This window comes from Ptychodera flava, chromosome 4 (genome assembly GCF_041260155.1).
Source record: "Ptychodera flava strain L36383 chromosome 4, AS_Pfla_20210202, whole genome shotgun sequence".
NCBI lineage: Eukaryota > Metazoa > Hemichordata > Enteropneusta > Ptychoderidae > Ptychodera > Ptychodera flava.
The window spans coordinates 30,159,077-30,179,620 of NC_091931.1; the positions used below are offsets into that span (position 1 = coordinate 30,159,077).

At 36.8% G+C, this 20,544-nt stretch overlaps 1 protein-coding gene and 1 long non-coding RNA gene across 2 annotated transcripts; both read left to right on the top strand.

The window, feature by feature from the left end:
- The first annotated feature begins 5,639 nt into the window (after positions 1 to 5,639).
- LOC139131443 (uncharacterized) lies at positions 5,640 to 7,195 on the top strand. The gene is made up of 3 exons (XR_011552125.1): positions 5,640 to 5,800; positions 6,027 to 6,189; positions 6,967 to 7,195. It is a non-coding gene; the product is annotated as an uncharacterized lncRNA (long non-coding RNA).
- A 1-nt stretch (position 7,196) lies between these two features.
- Positions 7,197 to 20,212, top strand: LOC139132226 (sushi domain-containing protein 2-like). The gene is made up of 13 exons (XM_070698616.1): positions 7,197 to 7,215; positions 8,215 to 8,497; positions 9,437 to 9,721; positions 10,238 to 10,509; positions 10,741 to 10,878; positions 11,889 to 12,065; positions 12,512 to 12,793; positions 13,103 to 13,351; positions 13,838 to 14,011; positions 17,440 to 17,625; positions 19,211 to 19,391; positions 19,758 to 19,794; positions 20,147 to 20,212. The coding sequence occupies exons 1-12, from the start codon at positions 7,197 to 7,199 to the stop codon at positions 19,783 to 19,785; spliced, it is 2,274 nt and encodes a 757-aa protein (XP_070554717.1). The 3' UTR covers positions 19,786 to 19,794; positions 20,147 to 20,212.
- Positions 20,213 to 20,544: the final 332 nt, after the last annotated feature.

Genomic DNA, 20,544 nt, shown 5'->3' on the forward strand with positions numbered 1-20,544 from the left:
GTAAAACATGTAATCTAAACCCTGAGCGGAAATAATGTCATCTAAAGGAGTAGTGTATAAAGTGAACAGGATGGGCCCCAGTACAGAACCTTGGGGAACACCATACCTTAAAACAGCACATTCTGAAATAGTTGAATTAACAGAAATACGCTGAACCCGGTCTGTCAAATATGATCTCAGCCACTGAATCACTAGACCGGATATTCCAAACTGACATTGTAATCTATGGAGCAATATCTCATGGTCTAGAGTATCAAAGGCGGCTGATAGATCTAGCATGACCATAATGACATCCCTACGAGAGTCTAAGGCAATCATGACATCGTTATGAACACGAAGAAGGGCTGTTTCTGTACTATGATACCTACGATATCCTGACTGATACTTTGAATACAGATTATTTTCTGACAAATAGCCCTTTAACTGATCTGTGACAATACGTTCCAGACATTTCGATAGAAAACACAAATTTGAAACCGGTCTGTAATTTCTGAGGTTATTTTGATCGCGAGCTGGATTTTTATCAAAGGTCGTACGATTGCCAATTTAAACATCTCTGGAACGATGCCGCTTGACAGTGAAATGTTAAAAAGATGTGTAATAAAAGGTAAAAGCTCGTTAATGTATAGTATAAGAATCTCTGTGGGTAAAATATCTAAAATACAGGACTTCATAGATGAATGCGAAATTAGCTTTAAAAGATCATTGACATTCACAGGTTTAAAAGATAAAAGTGAACAACCTGGCGGAGGATAATCTGAGCTAATGGTATCAGTACAAGAATTGAGACTTTCCCTAAGTTTATCAATTTTCTGAGTAAATTACTGTCAAAATTAATCTTAAATTCTACCAATTACTTACCTAGACATAATACTAAGGGCAATGGTTTGTATTAAATTCATTTTTTTGCTACAGGAACATGTTAGAAACTTGTAATGAACTTTTAACTGAAAAAATATTGGGATGCTGTAGCTGTAACAGTCATATTTTGAAGGGTACCACAAAATCACAGAATTGCTGACTCGCATACGTTTTTTGTTAAACCTGTCTTCTTTTAAGTCATCTGCTGAGCTTATATTTTAACATGACGCATCTAATTGGGTATCTTTAGAAAGGCAATTTATTTTGATTTAAAATGATATATTGCAATAACCAATATCTTCTATAGTTTTCATGAAATAGGACCAAAATTTACACCATACCCCAAAGTTTTATGTCGCAAATAACCGTCACAACTAATCTCAAATTCAACCTATTATTTACCTAGACATATTACAAAAGGCAATGTTTTGTATAAAATCTGTTTTATTTGCTACAAGGACATGTCATAAATATGAAATAGACTTTTAACAGAGAAAATATTAGGATTGAGTGGCTGTTACTGGCATGTTATGACGGGTACCGTGAAGTCACAGTATTGCCGACTCGCACATGTTTTTGTTAAATTTGTTGTCTTGTAAGTCATCTGCTGAGCTTACTTTTTAATATAGCCTAGATTATGGGCTGTCATTAGAAAGGCAATTTATTTTGCTTTAAAATGACGTATTGTAATATGCAATATATTATATAGTTTATGAAATAGGACCAAACCTTACCCAATACCCGAAAGTTTTATGTCGCAAATTACTGTCAAAACTAGAATTCAATTTAGATAAATTCTATAAAAAGGCAAAATTTGTATGAAACCTATATCATTTGTTAAAGAGACAATTCCAAACTATGAAATATACCATTAACAGGATAATTATTGTAATCTAATTGCTGTTAGCATCATGTTTTGAAGGGTTGCAGGATATATATTGCTTAAACCCGTTAAATTTTATTAAACAAGTTTCCATGAAAGTTATCTGCCAACCTGTATTTTGTACGTGACCCAGATTGTAGGGTATCATTCCAATTAGTTTTTATCACTCTTTATTTTAGCATATCATAAAGTGCATTATCATCTTAAGTTGTAATGAAATATCAAAAAACTTACCCAAGCCTTTAGTTTTATTTGCAAACTACATGTACATCTGTTCGAAAACTTACGTTAGATGAAGTTTAAGAATTCGGGGTATGAGGTAAAGTTTGGTCCTATTTTATGAACACTATAGAAGATATTGCATATTACAATATGTCGTTTTCAAGCAAAATAAATTATTTTTCTAATGGTAGCTCATAATCTAGGTTATAGTAAAAAGTTAGCTCAGCAGATGACTAACAAGACGGTACACTTAACAAAAACACATACGAGTTGGCAATATTGTGACTTAACAGTGCCTTTCAAAACATAACAGCAACAACCATTAAATCCAAATATTGGGTCTGTTAAAAGTCTATTTTATATTTGTGACATGTCCCTGTAGCAAATATAATAAATTTTATACAAAGCATTGCCTTTTGTAATATGTCCAGGTAAAACGTTTGGTAGAATTTGAGATTATTTGTGATACAAATTGGCAATATAAACTTAGGGGTGAGGGGTAAGTTTGGTCTTATTTCATGAACACTAAAGAAGATATTGTATTTTACAACATGTCATATCAAAGAAGAATAAATTACCTTTTTAATGATAACTCAGTAGCTAGGTTATGTTAAAAAATAAGCTCCGTAGACGACTTACAAGAAGACAGGTTTAACAAAAAGTACGCAAGTTGGCAATACAGTGATCTTGTGGTACTCTTCAAAGTATGACTGTTACAGCTACAGCATTCCAATATTTTTTCTGTTAAAGGTTCATTTCAAGTTTCTAACATGTTCCTGTAGCATATAAAACAAATTTAATACAAATCATTGCCCTTCTTATTATGTCCTGGTAAATAATTGACAGAATTGGAGATTAGTTTGACGATAATTTGCTAAATAAAACTTTGGGGTGAGGGGTAAGTTTTGGTCATATTTCATGAAAATTATAGAAGATGTTGCATGTTGCAATACATTTTAAAGCTAAAAAAATGTCTTTCTAATGAAACCCAACAGGCCAGGTCCTGTTAAAATATAAGCTCAGCAGACGACCCACAAGAAGAAACGTTTTACATAAACGTAAGCGAATCGGCAATTCTGTGATTTTGCGATACCCTTCAAAAGTATGACTGTTACAGCTACAGCATCCCAATATGTTTTCAGTTAAAAGTTCATTTCAAGTTTCCAACATGTTCCTGTAGCAAAATAAAATGAATTTAATACAAATCGTTGCCCTTTGTACTATGTCTTGGTAAATAATAGGCAGAAATGGAGATTAGGTTTGACAGTAATTTACGACATCAAACTGTGGGGTATGGGGTAAAAGTTTTGGTCCCATTTCATGAAAACTATAGAAGATATTGCATATTGCAATGTAGAGATTTAATGAACAATGTTTGCTAAAGACTTCTTGAAAGACCAGTATCTAAGCTTTCTAAAACTATAAGGTATATGGCATTTCAAGCCAGTTTACTTCATCAGGGAAGGAATGTTGTACCCCTACCCCCAGCTTTTGCGCACCCCATACCGATACACGCAATTCAAAATTGACTCCAGAGAAGTAGTGTATTGTTAAATATCCAATGTTAACACTTATTTTTTTGTTCAATATGTAGAATTAAATAATGTAAACACAAAAAGCTGTCAAAATTTTGCTTCGTAAAAAGTAAATCACAATTGTTACATGGTATTCTGGGTAAAAAATTTCCAAATTGGCAGAAAAATTCATTTTAAAGTCGTCTTATTCATTTTCGCCATTTTTCGCGGTACATTCTAATCAGAAACCAGCCCAGATAGGTAGTGCATCCCAAAATATCCAATGTTAAAATCGGGTTTTTTTTGTTCAGCAGGTCCTAAAGAACGAAAAAAATCCCATGTAGTAGAGATGTGGGGGATGCACGGTGGGCCCCTCCAGCCCACGGACTAATGGTCAAACCCAGCTGGACACAGAAAGGCCAGACTTTGACTTTGTTACACAGATTACAAAGAGTAAGACGACCGGTCGTGCGGTGGAACTTCGCAACAAAGTTTCAATATCTTAACTGAAGTACTTGAATGACAGATACAGGAAATGATGGCAATGACAACGCATTTTCGTTGCATAATTAATCACAATTACACGGAAATTATGCCTTCTCCCTACAGAAAGGCCCATGCTCTACTTTTAGCCCTGCTACGGTATGTCTCAGTGCTGAGAAGGTCGTATCGTTATCATGACGACTATCAAAATTTGCAGACAACTCTGAGAGTAAAACGGGTTGCAATAGATCACCAAACTTTTGAGTATCACTATCGTCCATTATACCTGTTTCCTTAGGTATTAAAGGTGTGCAATATTCACATCAAATGACTAGAAAATTCACTTTATGAGCAGAATCTAGAAAATAGCATTTCCTTGTCTGGGCAGTCTATGCCATGGGTAACGAAAAAAGATATCCCTGAAAGAAAAATATGGATGGGCTACCAGCCATTGTCATTGGGCTACCAACTTCAGAAAATGGTAACCCAAGTGGACTACCAGGGAAAAAAATTAATTTCGAGTCCTGTACACACAATGCGCTTGTCACCTGCAGCTATCCGTCCCATCTAGACGTCTGGGCAAGGCTTCATGATCATGAAAATACAAATAAAAATTATTTACTGGTAACGCGATGTTACTAAAATAAGCTTATGTGTGATTAACATAGGATTTTTTAGCTTGTATTGTGCTGCTAAAATTTTGAACATTATCAATGTCCTGTGAATACCTATGTCATCGCAAAGTATATATTGAAGTACACCTGCTGTTCACGCGACAACTTGAGAGAAAAAAAAAACACATGAATCCAAGTAAAGTTGGAGTTAATGACGAAACAGCATTACTTTAAATGATCCCAGCTAATTGTAACTGCAATGTGTTAATTTCTCATGCGTCTGAAAAGTCAACAAATTATAGTCGCGCCAGCGGCTTACTGACTACGCATGCGCAGATTCATCATTTACTATACAAGCAACCGGAAGTATACCCGACTAAATTGGCGCCGCCATCTTTTTTCGAGTGCTTGTAAATAGATACGAAACGTGCAAGGTATTATTTTTTAACTCGCCATTGATAATATGTATATCTCTTTTATTTGCTGGTAGGTATTATCATCCACATTGTCACTGATACAAAATATTGTTACTATCGCGCCCAAGAAATAGAAAAAAAGAGAGAAAGCTGTTGTGCATATGAACGAGGACAGACGCAAAGAAGGCTGGGATTGAATTTTAGAAAAGCGCCCTCTGTGTCAATAAGTAGATGCAAAAATTGAAACTTTTCAGAAGGCTAGTTTCAGCTTGCAGTTGAAAGTTGGGCAGCAACGATGATGATGGCACAATACTTCCCTTTTTAAACACAATAGGTTGATTTTATGGTTAAAATTGCCAATCTACGTTCAACATTTTATGAACGGAAAATCTATACCTGCAGGATCTGGCTTCGTGTACGTGTGTGAAATGTTTTCGTCAAGGGTAAACAGGGCATAGTGCTCGTGTAAACGTATATAGCAAGTAACAGTTAATTGTATTTTATCCTTTATGCCTACTTCATGAATCAATACAAAGGAAATTCTAATCTTAACCCCTGGAGCGACCCCAAGGACTCAGCCCTATATTATAAACCCTAAAATAGCGGTGCGTATAGAGATACAGTCATTTACATGTAACTGTTCATTATTTCCGTTCTAAATTTTCATAGCGCAACACATTCCAGTGTATTTTGGTTACAAATGGCAGGCATTCGTTCGCCATTTTCAACTACGGTAAGATCACATGGACAACTGGAGCTGCCACTCAGGGTGATGCTGACACGGGTTTGGGTGGAACACCAGCAATGGTACGTGAACTTCTCTGTCTTGTTTACTCGCGTCTTGTTCATTCTGATAAAAGTTACGTAAATATTGTTAATGCTAAATTTTCGTTATTGCTACTTTTATCATCACGGCAAATATACACATCGACTGGTGATGATGATGATGATGATGATGATGATGATGATGAGTTTGATGATGATGATAATATTGCTAGAGGGTAATATGCAATGGTTGATTTATTTCGTGCAGGTTGGATTCAATGGCGGCGACGGAAATACCTCTCACTCTGTCGAAGGTTCTAGAACTGATGATATCGTTAACATTGATCTCTGGTCCAATGTCAATGTCACCGGCAGATTTACGTTTCGCATTGACGACACTGATATTGAAGATGCAGGCTGCAATACGGGCGGTGTGTATAATGTTACTCTAACCTAGAATGCTCTGCCCGACTGTGCGAAATACTCATAGTTGTTACTCGTCCACGTTTCTTTTTCTTCTTTCTATTTGGGGGCGCACTAACAAAAACCCCTCCAGTCACACTTTTAGCGAGGCAATAGATGTAGGCTCGTTCATCATTTACTCTGTTTGCATTATCATACCCTACCAGGCTGTTTTGTTGTGCACATAAATAGGTCCGGAGTAGATCACGGCACCACTTAGGCCCTCCTAAATGCATAAGTTTGCTCTCAGATTTTGCTGATCCAGGTTTCTGCACCTTTGCTATGAATTACATTCCACTGTGCCTAAGCAAGCAAGCAAACAAACAAACAAACACGCAAACGATCCAAAACAAAGAAAAAAAACGCAGAAAGAAACGAAATGCGGATAATCGCTCTTGTCATCATAGGTAGCCCTTATTTTACGAGTGATAAATTAGTAGAATCATGAAAAATATTTGCAAACACGATTGGAACTAATTTGGGATTATTTGATTTTCATATTTTGCAAATTTCTCAAAAGTGTTAGGTGCCTATAACTGAATGTTGCAATATCACAAATTACTCATAAAAACAAGTGTGTAATATAAAAGAAAAGCAGATGAGATAACATTTGTAGATTAAATCGATATTACTTTACCATCCAATTATCCCAATTTAGTTCCAATCGTGTTTTACAGATTTTCACATTTATAATAAGCCTCATGCAAACTTGTTATAGGCATTAACGTCCTTGCGTTCGATTGCAGGATCTGTGGTCATACACCCTCTGTCAGGATCAATGTTAGGGGGAGAGAAAGTGATGGTTTTCGGACCGTGCCTTGATCCATCGGACACTATAACATGCCGATTCGGTGACATTGAAGTGGATGGCCTTTACGAGAGTCCGCTGAAAGCTAGCTGTATTACACCAACTCTCTATGAGACTGGGCGGTTAGAGTTTCGTATGACGGTGTCAGGTTTACAGAATGGTGACTATATGGGTATCTTCACCGTAGGTAAGACACATAGATACAGACATACATAGATATATAGAAACACGTACTTACATATAAAAGTGAATACATTTATACAGTCAGCGCACACAAACATTATACACACACACACACACACACACACACACACACCATATATATTATATATATATATATATATATATTATATATCTCAATATATTTATATATTTATATATAATATAATATATACATATACATATATATATATATATATACATATATATATATATTCGTATATATATTTGCAAAGATAAATAAATATGTACATTTATACATGTATTATACACAAACAAAACTTTCACACATTTCATCAGAAATGATAAGTTTATATACAACACGGTTAGAACTAATTTCGGATAATTGGATGGTGAAGTCATGTCGATTTAATCTGCAAATGTAAGCTCATTTGCTTTTCTTTTTAGGTTATACACTTGTTTTTATGAGTGATTTGTAATATTGCAATATTTAACTAAAGCGCACCTTACACTTTTGAGAAATTTGAAAAATATGAAGATCCAATTATCCCAAATTAGTTCCAATCGTGTTATACATCGATTCCTACAGAGATACATGCAGATAGATAGATAGATAGATAGATAGATAGATAGATAGCTAGATAGATAGATAGATAGATAGATAGATAGATAGATAGACAGACAGACAGACAGACAGACAGATAGATAGATAGATAGACAGACAGACAGATAAATAAATTATATATATATATATATATATATATATATATATATATATATATATGAGAGATGTGTACATATATAACGCATAGATACATATACAGTTATAAAGTGTGTGTAAGTGTTTAGTTTAAGTTTAAAATAACAGGGTTGTTTCTTTTTGTCCTATTTATGTTTTTCCTGGCAGTACTTTACAAAAAGCACTTTTTGAACACGATGACAAATGTTAGAGCGTGAATCCTACAGTTTTTGTTACGGTTTCTTCGCCTTCCTTTGTGAATTTCAGTAAGCTTCGAATACTACACGCCTTCCATTATACGACAAGAGGCCCATGGGTGGCACCGGACAAATTCCTTGACTATTACCTGGGATCCAAAAGTCCTTCAAGTGGAGAAGGTGGCGATTCACCTGTTCGGGTACAAAGAGGACGGTGACAGTGTCATTCTCGAAAATGTACAACGCTTAGGAGTAACTGAAAACGACGCAGGGATGTTTACATTTGAGAAGAGTGTTGATGGACATCAGTACAAGGTTGGCGTTATCAAAATTGTTGAAGTCGAAGCTGCAGAGTAAGTGTATTGTCACTGCAGAGGTGTTTTTCACCATTGTCTTTCCCCTCAGACTGTAATGAAAGTGATTATGGTTAAGGTAGTATGCGCCTCGAAGGTGAAAGACTTAAATTTTTGCTCAAACTTTCCGTAATGAAACTTTCAGCCATTCTTTTTTTAAATCAAGAATAAAAATCGGGGGCGCAGTGCAAATTTTAGTATTAGAGAAACAAATAACTTAAGATTGACCGATATTTAAAATTTAAAATGGCCGCCAACCCTGTGTTAACTCTATGGAGAAATGATAAAATTTCCGATTTTCGAAAATTAAGCCGGTGAAAAGTTTTTTTACATCAAGAGCTTTAAAATGAACCCCCACAAGTGGTATATTTTGTAAAAGTTTGAGAGTCCAAACATCTGTCCCCGAGGCGCGTTCCAACTCAACATGCCGGTTTTATATCAGTTCGTCATCTCTTACCTTTCCCCTTCAAGTGAGCAAATCCCGTGTATGACATGAAAAGATTAATAATGATAATTATACGCTGCTATTTTCTGCTTCTTCAGTAATCATGCTCCTAACGAAGTACGAAAAAATCAAATTGCCATCACCTTCAAAATAAATCATTAATGCTGACAACAATAGAGCACTAAACTGTTTTGATCACAAATTCTTACTAAATGCTTACATCTATGTTCCTGATAGGAAAGGTATAGGGGAACAGAAAAAGCATACATTACTTCAGGGCCATGTGTTCCACTCTTTAGGATTTACTTTTTACTGGTAAGATTCGTTATTGTATCTCACACAGAGAGGATAAAACAAACGTTTGGATTCTAAAGCCATCATGGTTCTGTTTCAGGATACTATATTTCGCCGAAAAGAGGACGATGCCTCTTATAAAAGACAAGAGTATGTTAATCTATATTTTCCTTTCTTATATATTTTGCTTTATCTTACAGCTTGACCCTCACGCAGGCACTATGGAGTGACTTTCACAACTTGAAATGGGACAAAACCACGAAAGCTTCCCAACTGTGCAAAGACTGGGCATTTTCTGCCGAAGAATCTAACCGTAATGAATTTCTCGAAGACCTCTCGCCTTGTCCGTGCACGCTACAGCAAGCAAGGGTGGATCGAGGGCGCTACTCGGCGGATCCGCACTGTAATGAAAGATTCAGCAATGGCGGTGACTTCTGTTTCAGGACGCCCAGTGCTGTGCACTGTGTACGGGTGAACGATGCAAGGTACATGGTATTCAGTCTGTATAATTTCATATGTCAGTTTGTTACGGACGAAATGTCAACGGGCAGTTGGATGCAATCGGTCAAACTTTTGGGAAATCAGAGTGGGAGTTTTCATAGGAGGGAATTGTAATCCTTACAATTACACTTTTTCAAAATCACTTGGCATACAGTTTTGATTTCAAAATGATGATATGTAGATTATTTTCATTTATGATTATGTTGCAATGAAGCCGATAAATAATGGTACTTGATTTTGCATGTCTAGCACAATAACATTAAGCACTCACAGATTTCTCGACGCATGACTGTCACGACACATTCGCGACAGACCTGTCTGAAAATTGACATCAGCATACAGTATATAACTTTATGAAATAGATGTATGTTGCTGTATTGTCTCGTCAACGAAAAGTTAAAACGGTCAAGCTTGAAAGTGATCGTCAGGTTCAAAGTCACAACTCCAGGTTTACCATGAAAAAGAGCGACTTATATCATGCTTATGTTTGCGCCTCGCAGCGTTAATGGTGCCGGGCAAAAGTGTTGCTATGACGACGGAGGAAACATCATCAACGGCCAGGAACTGGAAAACAGTGGCGGTACAGCCCACAGACGTCATCACGGAGGGGTGCACCCTTACAAATCTGAGGGAAAGGTGCCGTACTTATCTTATTTCCTGTCAGACATTGTGCCATGGGAGAACTGTTGCAACTTGTCTTCAGAACACTGTGGCTACTATTACGAAAGGAGACCATCAGACCTTTGCCAAAACTATGAACCTCCAAGACCAGGTATGTGGATGTATAATTTCAAAAGACAAGTGCACTCTAAACTTGAACGTTAGCCATCTATCGTTTGCAAGAAAATGGAACTTCCTCCTATGCAGGAAGTTGCACATAGTTAGATATTTCATGCAGCCACAGAGGCACATTTAATCCTTATTTAGTAGTGCACGCATGTCAACTCTAAAGTCTCAATATGAACAAAACTATGTAACATATCTCAACATTAATACGTTCTAGGTGGCGGTGTTGGCGATCCCCACATCATGACACTGGACGGAGCAGAGTATACGTTCAATGGACACGGCGAGTTTTATATGCTGAAGACCACAAACAACACATTCACGATGCAAGCAAGGATGGAAACGCTGGAGACAGGTAAAATACACTATAGATTACTGTATAGGATGTACAGTTACGTATGGTTAGATACGGTATGCATTACACAAATGGATGCATACCACACAGCGGCCACCGTGTATCGAACCACACTTGACTGTTATGGGATGCGATGTAAGCTGTCACCATTGTACTCACAGATGAGTGAACTGTGGGAGGAGGGACTGTATTGCTGAACAGGACTTTGTGATAATATGAAAGTTTAGACTGGTCTGGCAACTTTCGATAAAGTATGAATAAGAGTGTTTGACATTGTCCAAGTAGAAGCCTAAAACGCAGATATCTGTAACGTTCCATGTTTCCATCACTTTCAGTATAAAGAAAACAAAAACTACCTATCTGACTTACAGATTGATATATGGCGGGTGCCACATGTGGGGCAGGATGCGCTTACTATTTTCGAAACACCTAACATCACTTCTTGGTCTTTTGGCCAGAGGTCCAAATATCTTTCTTTAATGAATTTGACTTTGTTTGTGCACCGTCTATTTACTGTCTGTTCTGTGCTGTTTTGTGTCTATGTTTACAACTATTGTCTTACAAATTCTGACCTAGTGTTATTGGATTATGGATTGGTATGATTGCGATTATTTTCCTTCTTCATTTTCTCGATTAATTTTGTTGAAGTACCGTGTATTAATCTTCAGAACACAAAGTATTGTGCGTAATAGGCGATATTACAGATAAGGCAATTGAATTCTAGTCTGGCTTAAAATTCATATCGAGAGCTTTGCTGAAAACCCCACATAACATGCTGTGCAGACGCTTTGAGCACAAGGCATTTTGACACGATTTTGGATCAGGCCACAAACATGTACTCTATAGGCGTAGAAAAAACGATGAAAATGCATCAAACTTCAAAGCAATGGAGTTATATTAAGTAAGCTTTACCACTGCATTACATGTAGTTCTCAATCTCATAGACGATCAAGTTTGCTGTTCTGTACTTGAGTGTTATATACCATGCCATCTTGTAAATTTCTTTCAAGGTAGTACAAACGCGACTGTTTTTACGGCCATGGTGATGCAAGAATCACACTCTGACAGAGTTCAAGTGCAGGTCAATCAACGGCGGTTACTTGACTGCTGGATATACGCAAGCGATGGCATGAACAACACCTGGCAGAGATTGGACTTTGAAGAAACATCCTTTTGGGATTTTGCAGGTATATTGTATAATACTCCTTCCAAAGCACCATTTCTTGATAATATAAACGCTTAAATATCATTTTTAAGACCACAAATTCGCTTAACGTAGATTTTTACCTCTTGGAGAAATCTCTCCACAATGTCGACCATGATCTCAAGCGATGTTGGTCAGTTGGGATTTGGGTGTCACATAAATGTAAACCTTGCCGTGTTGCGGGCGATAATCTTCATCTTGTGTCAATCAAACCTTCTTTCGGCATGATTGAAGGTTCACAGATAAAGCGACCCTTTTAATAATAGATGGTTTTTTACAAAAGTAATTGTCACAGAACTATAAATTTCGTCCTACAGTAAATACTGGTAAAGAACATTGAAATGAAATAGATATTTTCAAGCATGTCGAGTAATATTGCCTTAATGATTATACACTGACATGTTTTACGCCAATGTGATTGTTTTGCAGGTTTTTTTGTCATCAAGGATGAGACAAGTGACGGAAACTCAACGCAAGCCATCGTCACGATAAGCTTCTACCATTCCGAAATTTCCGTGCAATTTACCGCCACTGAGGGACTCATGTTGATGTCATTTATGTTCTTTGGTCCGCCATCTTTGAAAGGAAATACCAAGGGGTTGATGGGACTTTGGAATGATAACCCGGATGACGATCTAATGACCCCGGATGGCAGTTTAGTTCCAGTAAACTCCTCTCTTCGAGCAATTCATTATGACTTTGGCATGAAATGTTAGTATCCCGCATCAATATTTTATTATCTTCAAACGATTTATGTATTTTTGCAACTTGTTCACAACAGTATCATGGTTGAGGATGGTAACAAAACATGAAAACGGAACCGACAAATAAAGGTTTCAAATATATTTATGAACAAATAGGTAAGTTAATTGTCTTTCACTGAATGACACTGCATCACTTGAAGATATTGACTGAATCTCAACCGAAATAATTATGCCAAAATTCTCTTAACACTTTGAAGTATTTCATTATTTCTTGCAAAACTTTGTTTTAAGGTTTGTTTTACTTTATGTCTTTCAGGGACTGTTCCTGAGACAGAGACGATGTTTTTCTACGGCGCAGGAAAGTCCTTTGACGAGATCAACGACGACGATTACACTCCAATCTTCGACATTCCTGATTCTGTTCCTGAGAACGCTGTCGCTGTTTGCGGTGACAACTTTCAGTGTATCTTCGATTATCACGCCACTGGTGGAGACGAGCGTATCGCGGGCATCTCTAAAAAGGCCGTTGCAGAGTTTGATAGCTTAGTTGAAAGCACAAAGAAAGGTTCGTTCTTGTTCTTGCATCATAAATTTTAATTGAAGAAAATCTATACTTACTTTAATGGGGACAGACATGTGTATTTAAGTATGAAAGTAAGCTTAGTGTTGATTTAGATGGACCATTGAATACGTACCGAAGACATGTTGATCTCTTCATTGCCAGTGCGTTACGTAGTTGTAGGCGTTTACAGAATCCTTGTTTTCCGTAATGTTAACTCCCCAATGAGGCCACACAGCCTGGCTCGAGTCCCACATATCGATGGTTTAAAATATGTAGGTTTAAGTTTTGAAAGCTCGTATACAAAGGGGTAGCTCGGGACAAGTTTATATTAAGCTTTGTGGACGAAAAAAGCAATTATTTTACGCTGTGTAATTTTCACCAGAGTCTTTATCGCCTTAATGACGTGTAATATTATACAACATAGTAATGTTTAACATCAGAGTATTCTCTAGTCGGAAGATCTCACTCTGTTTATTTTCTGTATATCAGTCGTGAGCTGTGGCGACCCGGGAACACCAACTAACGGTAGCAGAACTGTCAGCAAATACGTTGAGGGCGGTGTTGCTGTGTTCAGGTGTGACGTCGGTTTCAAGCTGGCTGGATCAACTGAAAGTATCTGCCTAGAAGATGGAAGATGGAATGTTGAACTACCAAACTGCCAGCGTAAGCGAACGGCCAATTATTTTCTACCAATGCTTTAATGAAGATACTATTTGATGTCGAAGTATATGAAATACTGTCAAGTCACATTTACATTTTAGCTTACGTGTTCACACGTGTGTTAGTATGTGTGTCTGTCTATCTGTCTGTTTTCACGATAACCAAAAAAACTCCTGAACGGATTCAAGTCAAATTTTGTACACAGGTACCATATGCTACTTGCAAGAACTGATTAGATTTTGGTTAGTGTGGCTTGCATATTAATGAAGTTATGCGATATAATTTTTTCCGTACAATGGTTTCCCTATGGAGACGGTAATGACAGTGTAGACATATATCAAGAAATACTGCATAAAATTTCATGAAACTTTTCACAGATGGCAATCTCAGAACATTATGATGATACTGTGAGTGTCATGTCAATTATCTGCTCATTTGCATATTTAATTAACCTTTGTTATTAGTGACATAACTCTGAAATTCCTGCACCAAAGTAGATTATAAATGCAACAAATATTGATCTGATATATATCTAATTACACTAAGAAGCATTGGGCAGTGTCAAGTTAATAATTATCTCATTTGCATATTTATGAAGTTTTATAATTAGTCATATAACTCCGATATAACTGCACCAAATTTGATGAATTCTGCTGCAGATACTGATCTAACTGATATCTTACTGCGGTGTAAAGCACTTAGTAGTGTTAAGTTAATTAAGGCTTCATTTGCATATTCAATGAACTTTGTAATTAGGTAATAACTCTGAAATTACGGCACCAAAGGCAGTGATATCTAGTACAGATATTAATCTGATAAATATCTAATTGCACTGACAAGCATTTGGCAGTTTCAAGTTAACAAGTAGCTCATTTGCATATTTTATTAAGTTTTTTAATTAGTTATATAACTCCGAAATAACTGCACTAAATGTGATGAAATCTGCTGCAGATACTGATCTGACAGATATCTAATTGTGGTGTAAAGCATTTAGTTGTGTGGATGTAAGTAAGGGTTCATTTGCACTTTTAATGAACTTTGTAATTAGTGATATTACTCCAAAATTACAGCATTACATTTGATGAAACTTGATACAGATATTGATCTGATAAATATTTAATTGAACTGAGAAGCATTGGGCGTGTCAAGTTAATAATTAGCTCACTTACATATTAAATAAAATGTTGTAATTAGTGATTTAACTCTGAGAGTACTCTGCGAAAGTTGATGAAACCTGTTACATATAATGATAGAAACATATATCTAATTGTTCTTTTTACACGCCTCACACGAATGTCGATTATATTGGTATGAATTGCGTTTATTGACAGGAATATTGAAAAACATAATACAATAAATCCTCGTCAGAGATAGTTAGTCTGGCAGTAGACAGTATACTTGGCTGGTCTTATCAGAAGTCTGTCTTCCACTCCGGGTCGTGTGCTCAATTGAACTGCTGTCAGAATATACGTCTGTCTTTGCTCTTGTGTTTTGGTTATCGATTATCCTGAGGTCTGCAAATGTTGCGTAACATCACCTTGCTGGTTGTCTTGTCAGTTTATATAAGACAGGTCAAAGGTACAATTGTTTTACACAACTTCATAACAGTCAAAAAATATGCAGTAATTCATGTCATGTTGTATTATTTCATGCGTACAGTAGTGTCTGATAAATGTCAATACATGTCGAGTCATCAGCAGTCAATTTCAATGCTTGATAACTAAGTTTGTAATTTTGTCAAACTCAAAGTTATTCCTTCCATTCAGGGGTCACGTTAGTAGGTCAGGTTGTTCTGTTGAGTAAATGCTAAAATTTTCTAGTCTGTTTACTGGATATCCATCATTCTGTGAAGCGTACTACTATGGATCTATTGTAAAAGACGTGAGCATATTCAGTTCATATCTGGTCTTATATTCTTCGAAATTCCTTAAATAATCTGAAATTTTGTACACTTGTTTGTTAGCTTAAACTGCAAGGTGTTGTTCTACTTTTCCAAAGTTTCAACACGGCTTGCATGTGTGTGTAATGGATTGACATTGACATTGACATTTTCAGTCGCTAAATTCATGTGACAACAGTGGCACTGCATTTTCTAGACAATATGTGGTGTTGGTAAGGTCAATGCCTTGTTTTTCATTATTCAACAAAAATAAGAGAAGAAAATAATGCGCATGTTTGTCAGAAAAATAGAAGTATACATTATTGAAAGTTACTACAATAGTTTCTTTAAATGTAACTTGTTATATCGATAATTTATCGATCTCCAAACAAAAATTATATGATCTATCCGTTGTCTGTTCAGCCATTTGTCTGTCACTGTCTGTCTATCTGTCTGTCTGTCGTCTGTCTTTATAACATGACATAACATTTAAATAATAACACATGAGAGCGAGGGCAATATCACGATTTATCGCCTGCCGAAGGGATGGTGGTCATGATCGAAATTCTGATGATGCCCGAGCCGTAGGCGAGGGCATCATTAGTATTTCGATCATGACAACCAGGCTGAGGGCAGGCAAAAAATCGTGATAATACCCTAGCTCTCATGTGTTATTATTTTTATTGCACCGAACAAGCAAACATGCAAAGAAACAAAAAACACAAAGACTTCTTCGAATACAGTTCGCCCTCTGAGTCCGGACCTCAGCGTATAATGTTGTCAGTGCCGAGTCTAGGGTTGTTGCTAAAGTTTGCCGATCTCCTCGGTATAACCAAATTTGTTGCTTGCATAGTCGCCGAACACAGAAATTGCATTCCTTATTGCCATTTTCGTTCGTTTGCTGTTTACTTGCATCAAAATATCGTCTAACTGTGCCGGTGACAGCTCTGCATGACGTTTTGCAACCATAAGTTGCCAACTGCAACGTACAACAAGCGAACGACAATTTGTTTTGCGCAGAAAGGACGCGCAGTAAGTAAAATGACGTCATCCATGTAATATCAAATGCAGAGGGCGTCATCAAGTTCGCAGAGGGCATCATCACTTTCTTTTACATGTCACGTGAGTCGTGTTTAACCAATAGCAGTGCACGCTAAATGAGTGAGGTGTAATAAAACAATATAACACAGCATAACATTTTAAAGTGCCTACTATCCAATAGGGACACTCACTGGCGCTGAACAATATTAATCAAAAAAATCTCTCCATAAGAGGTATGTTTTAAGTTTAGACTATTGAAGCTTTTAGTCAGTCTGTCTGTCTGTCTGAATGGTCTCTAATCTTTTCATATATTTGCCTGTCATTAAGCTACATGTACCACCGTAACCACTGAAGCCTTTGTATTGTATGTTAGTCATTGCTTCGGATTGTCCATCAAATTCCATCAAGACACGATAATTCCTCTACCAAGAATGGTTTGAATAGTCCAATCTTCCATCTTGTCTCAATTGTTTTACTTCATAATTAATTATTCTTGTCGGTATATTTTTAGTCGTTGACTGTGGCCGTTTGGAGATCCCAGATAATGCCTTTCTCATTATATCGTGTACATGGTACCAATGTGTGGCTGAGTTTGAATGCGAGGAAGGTTTCCAGTTGACCGATACCCCATCCTTGAGAATTTGTCAAGCCGACGGGACGTGGAATGGATCAGATACGATGTGCAGAAAAATATCTGGTAAGCTTTGCGTTTTCTCTCTGTTCAGTGGTGTTTATGTATGTGAACATTATTATTGATTGTAAATCTTGTCATGAGCACGATAACTGTAAGGTATACATACACATACTCATTAAACAACACAGCGCTTCTCCTATAGACGACATTCTGAAACAGAACATTGTCATACAGGTTGATGACGTCACGAATAGCCTCGCAGATAGTACCGCAGTATGGCTAATACTATATTCCTGTGTAATAATAATACCCGCATACCATATCTGGCATGACAAAGTATACACATTATAGCCAAACTAAGACAGAATATTTGTTAGGTCGACTGAGAAAGTTGAACACAGAGTTGATGTTTGAGACACATGCTGTTCTTGTTGTTAAGTCAACAAATTCATTTCAAAGGAATCTTTTATGGCTTTCGTTTCACTAAGGCGGGGCGTTCACAAGCGGGTCAGACATATTAAGGGCAATTAGTATTCGATTAATCAATCAATTCATCTATCTATTATCTATCTATCTATCTATCTATCTATCTATCTATCTATCTTTTTGTACTCGACACACGCTAAGGAAGAGTGCGGTAAAACTTTTAAGTGAGCAATACGCAGCAGGAGACAAATAGTAAAACTCCGCTATAATATTGATATTAAATGGAGTATTTTTCAAATATCTTTCATTAACGCGTGTTTAACACTGATAAATTTTGTAGTTAATAAACGTGGATAAAATTTCCGGTTAAATGTGTAGAATTTAAAAATTCTACAAATACATTCTTAAATCTTGCTCAAAATTAAGGAGTACTTTAGGGTCGTTATGTAAATTGACAGTGTGAAGGCTATTGTGTAAAATATTATATATTATAGCCCAAATATGGGACTATGTGCCCGAGGGTAGGTGACCATTTGCCCGACGTAAGGAGGGCAAATGGTCTCCTGCCCCGAGGCATCCCATCTTAGACAAAAAACCGTTAAAAATTGAACGATTGATACCATTGAATGGCGCATTGATATATTTAAACTACTGTTATGCGGTTTTTTCTGCAAAATTTTCCAAAAACCGGATTTTCCTATGCAAAACATGAAATCTCAACATTTTTAAATCAAATAGTTTTCAAGGTGATAATAGTTCCGGTTCACGTTCAATCCAGTTGATGACTATGCGGCCCGCAACGTCATCAACGAGCTACCATTGAATCCTATGGAGCGTGCGACGTTCGATATACAAGGCATGTAATAAAAAACTGTCTTACATTGATCATACTTCATACGGCAATTAAACAATGCTTGGTTGCCATTGTTATGGAGCTTGTCACGTGCTGAACGCGCGTTCAGCATGCGACAAGCTGTTATGTCCCAGCCAACTTATTGGTTGAAGTACATGGACAAGTAACAAATTAAATCCGAGATAAATCACGCGCGGTATGTTTTCATAATAAAGGCGTTCTTTGAAACTCATTGGTCCTATCTGATCGTTTTATTACAGACCAGACAGACCCCGACAAATTAAATCCGAGATAAATCACGCGCGGTATGTTTTCATAATAAAGGCGTTCTTTGAAACTCATTGGTCCTATCTGATCGTTTTATTACAGACCAGACGACCCCGACGTCAGAGGTTACAGATACAACAGTCTCCCCAGTACCGGTAGAGGGCCCGCAACCCTGGGTCTGGATTGTCATTGGCGTCGGTGGTCTAATTATAGCAGCAGTTGCTATTGTACTAGTATGTCGGTACATGCGTTCAAGCCAAATGAAGGCCAAGGAGGGTAACAGGTAGGAACGAAAGGGTTGGTGTGACAGGAAGCGGTGAAAATAATGGCAACTCAAGAGCGCTCAAACCTGGTTCAAACAAGTGGCCGTGTAACAAGTTACGATTTGCTCAAAATGTAAGGAGACTGCTACGACAGTTTCAGGGACCAATTAGTTTATCACAGGCAAATCTACTTTGATGTGTAATTAGCTTGCTTTTCCGGCAGCATTTCTTTGCACTATCACTATTATGATTATAAAGTTCCTTATTAGCGATACACGATCAATAACATGCACGGCATACATTTTACTTGAAACTGATTTCATTTTTCGTCCAACTACTTTTCGACAATATGCTCTCTATTAACTATGATAATTTGTCATTTGCAGATCGAGGAGTAACAATAACTGCGTTTAATGAACAATAGTAAGTATCAATTTCTTCCCATGTTGAGCATGTGTCCAATATTGTCAGTATTTGTTTGTTAGTCAATGTACATTTGTGTTCAAAAAATTAGGGTTTTGTGCTAAAGCTTACAGAATCCCTGCTACTGCGAAGCTAACAGATTCCTGCGACAATATGTATTTATCAATTGAAAACTGATGCTCACATCTCCTTGAAATTGACATTCCTCATTTGTAGATTTGATATTTTTGTATTTTTTGAAAGTTTCAATAACATTAATTTAATGTCTGTGCACGCTCAATCGAACAAATTTCACTTTTATCTTGCAATTTACAAGTATACTGAGATCCGTACATTCCATTACTTTCTTTAGATGAACCTTAAGAAGCTCTAGCTGTAGAGCGAAACGTCGTACGGAAGAAAAACATCTAAGTCTAGAATATATATATATATATATATATATATATATATATATATATATATATATATATATATATATATATATATATACGAGCAGGACGTAGATTGATGTCTTCATCGGACTGGCAGAGTGCTCAATAGTTGAACTAGAGCTATAGGTAGATGAAAGTCCGGAGCTGGATTATAGATTAAAACATTTATTCGCTACTCAGAGTTTCGTGCATCTTGCGATGCAGTCATCAGGCAACTGCCAAATACAAACCAATACATTCTAGAGTAATGAGAAAATGGAACAAAGGCATTCTGAATGGAACATATCGTGATGCGCGTATTTACGCGCGCGTATACGTG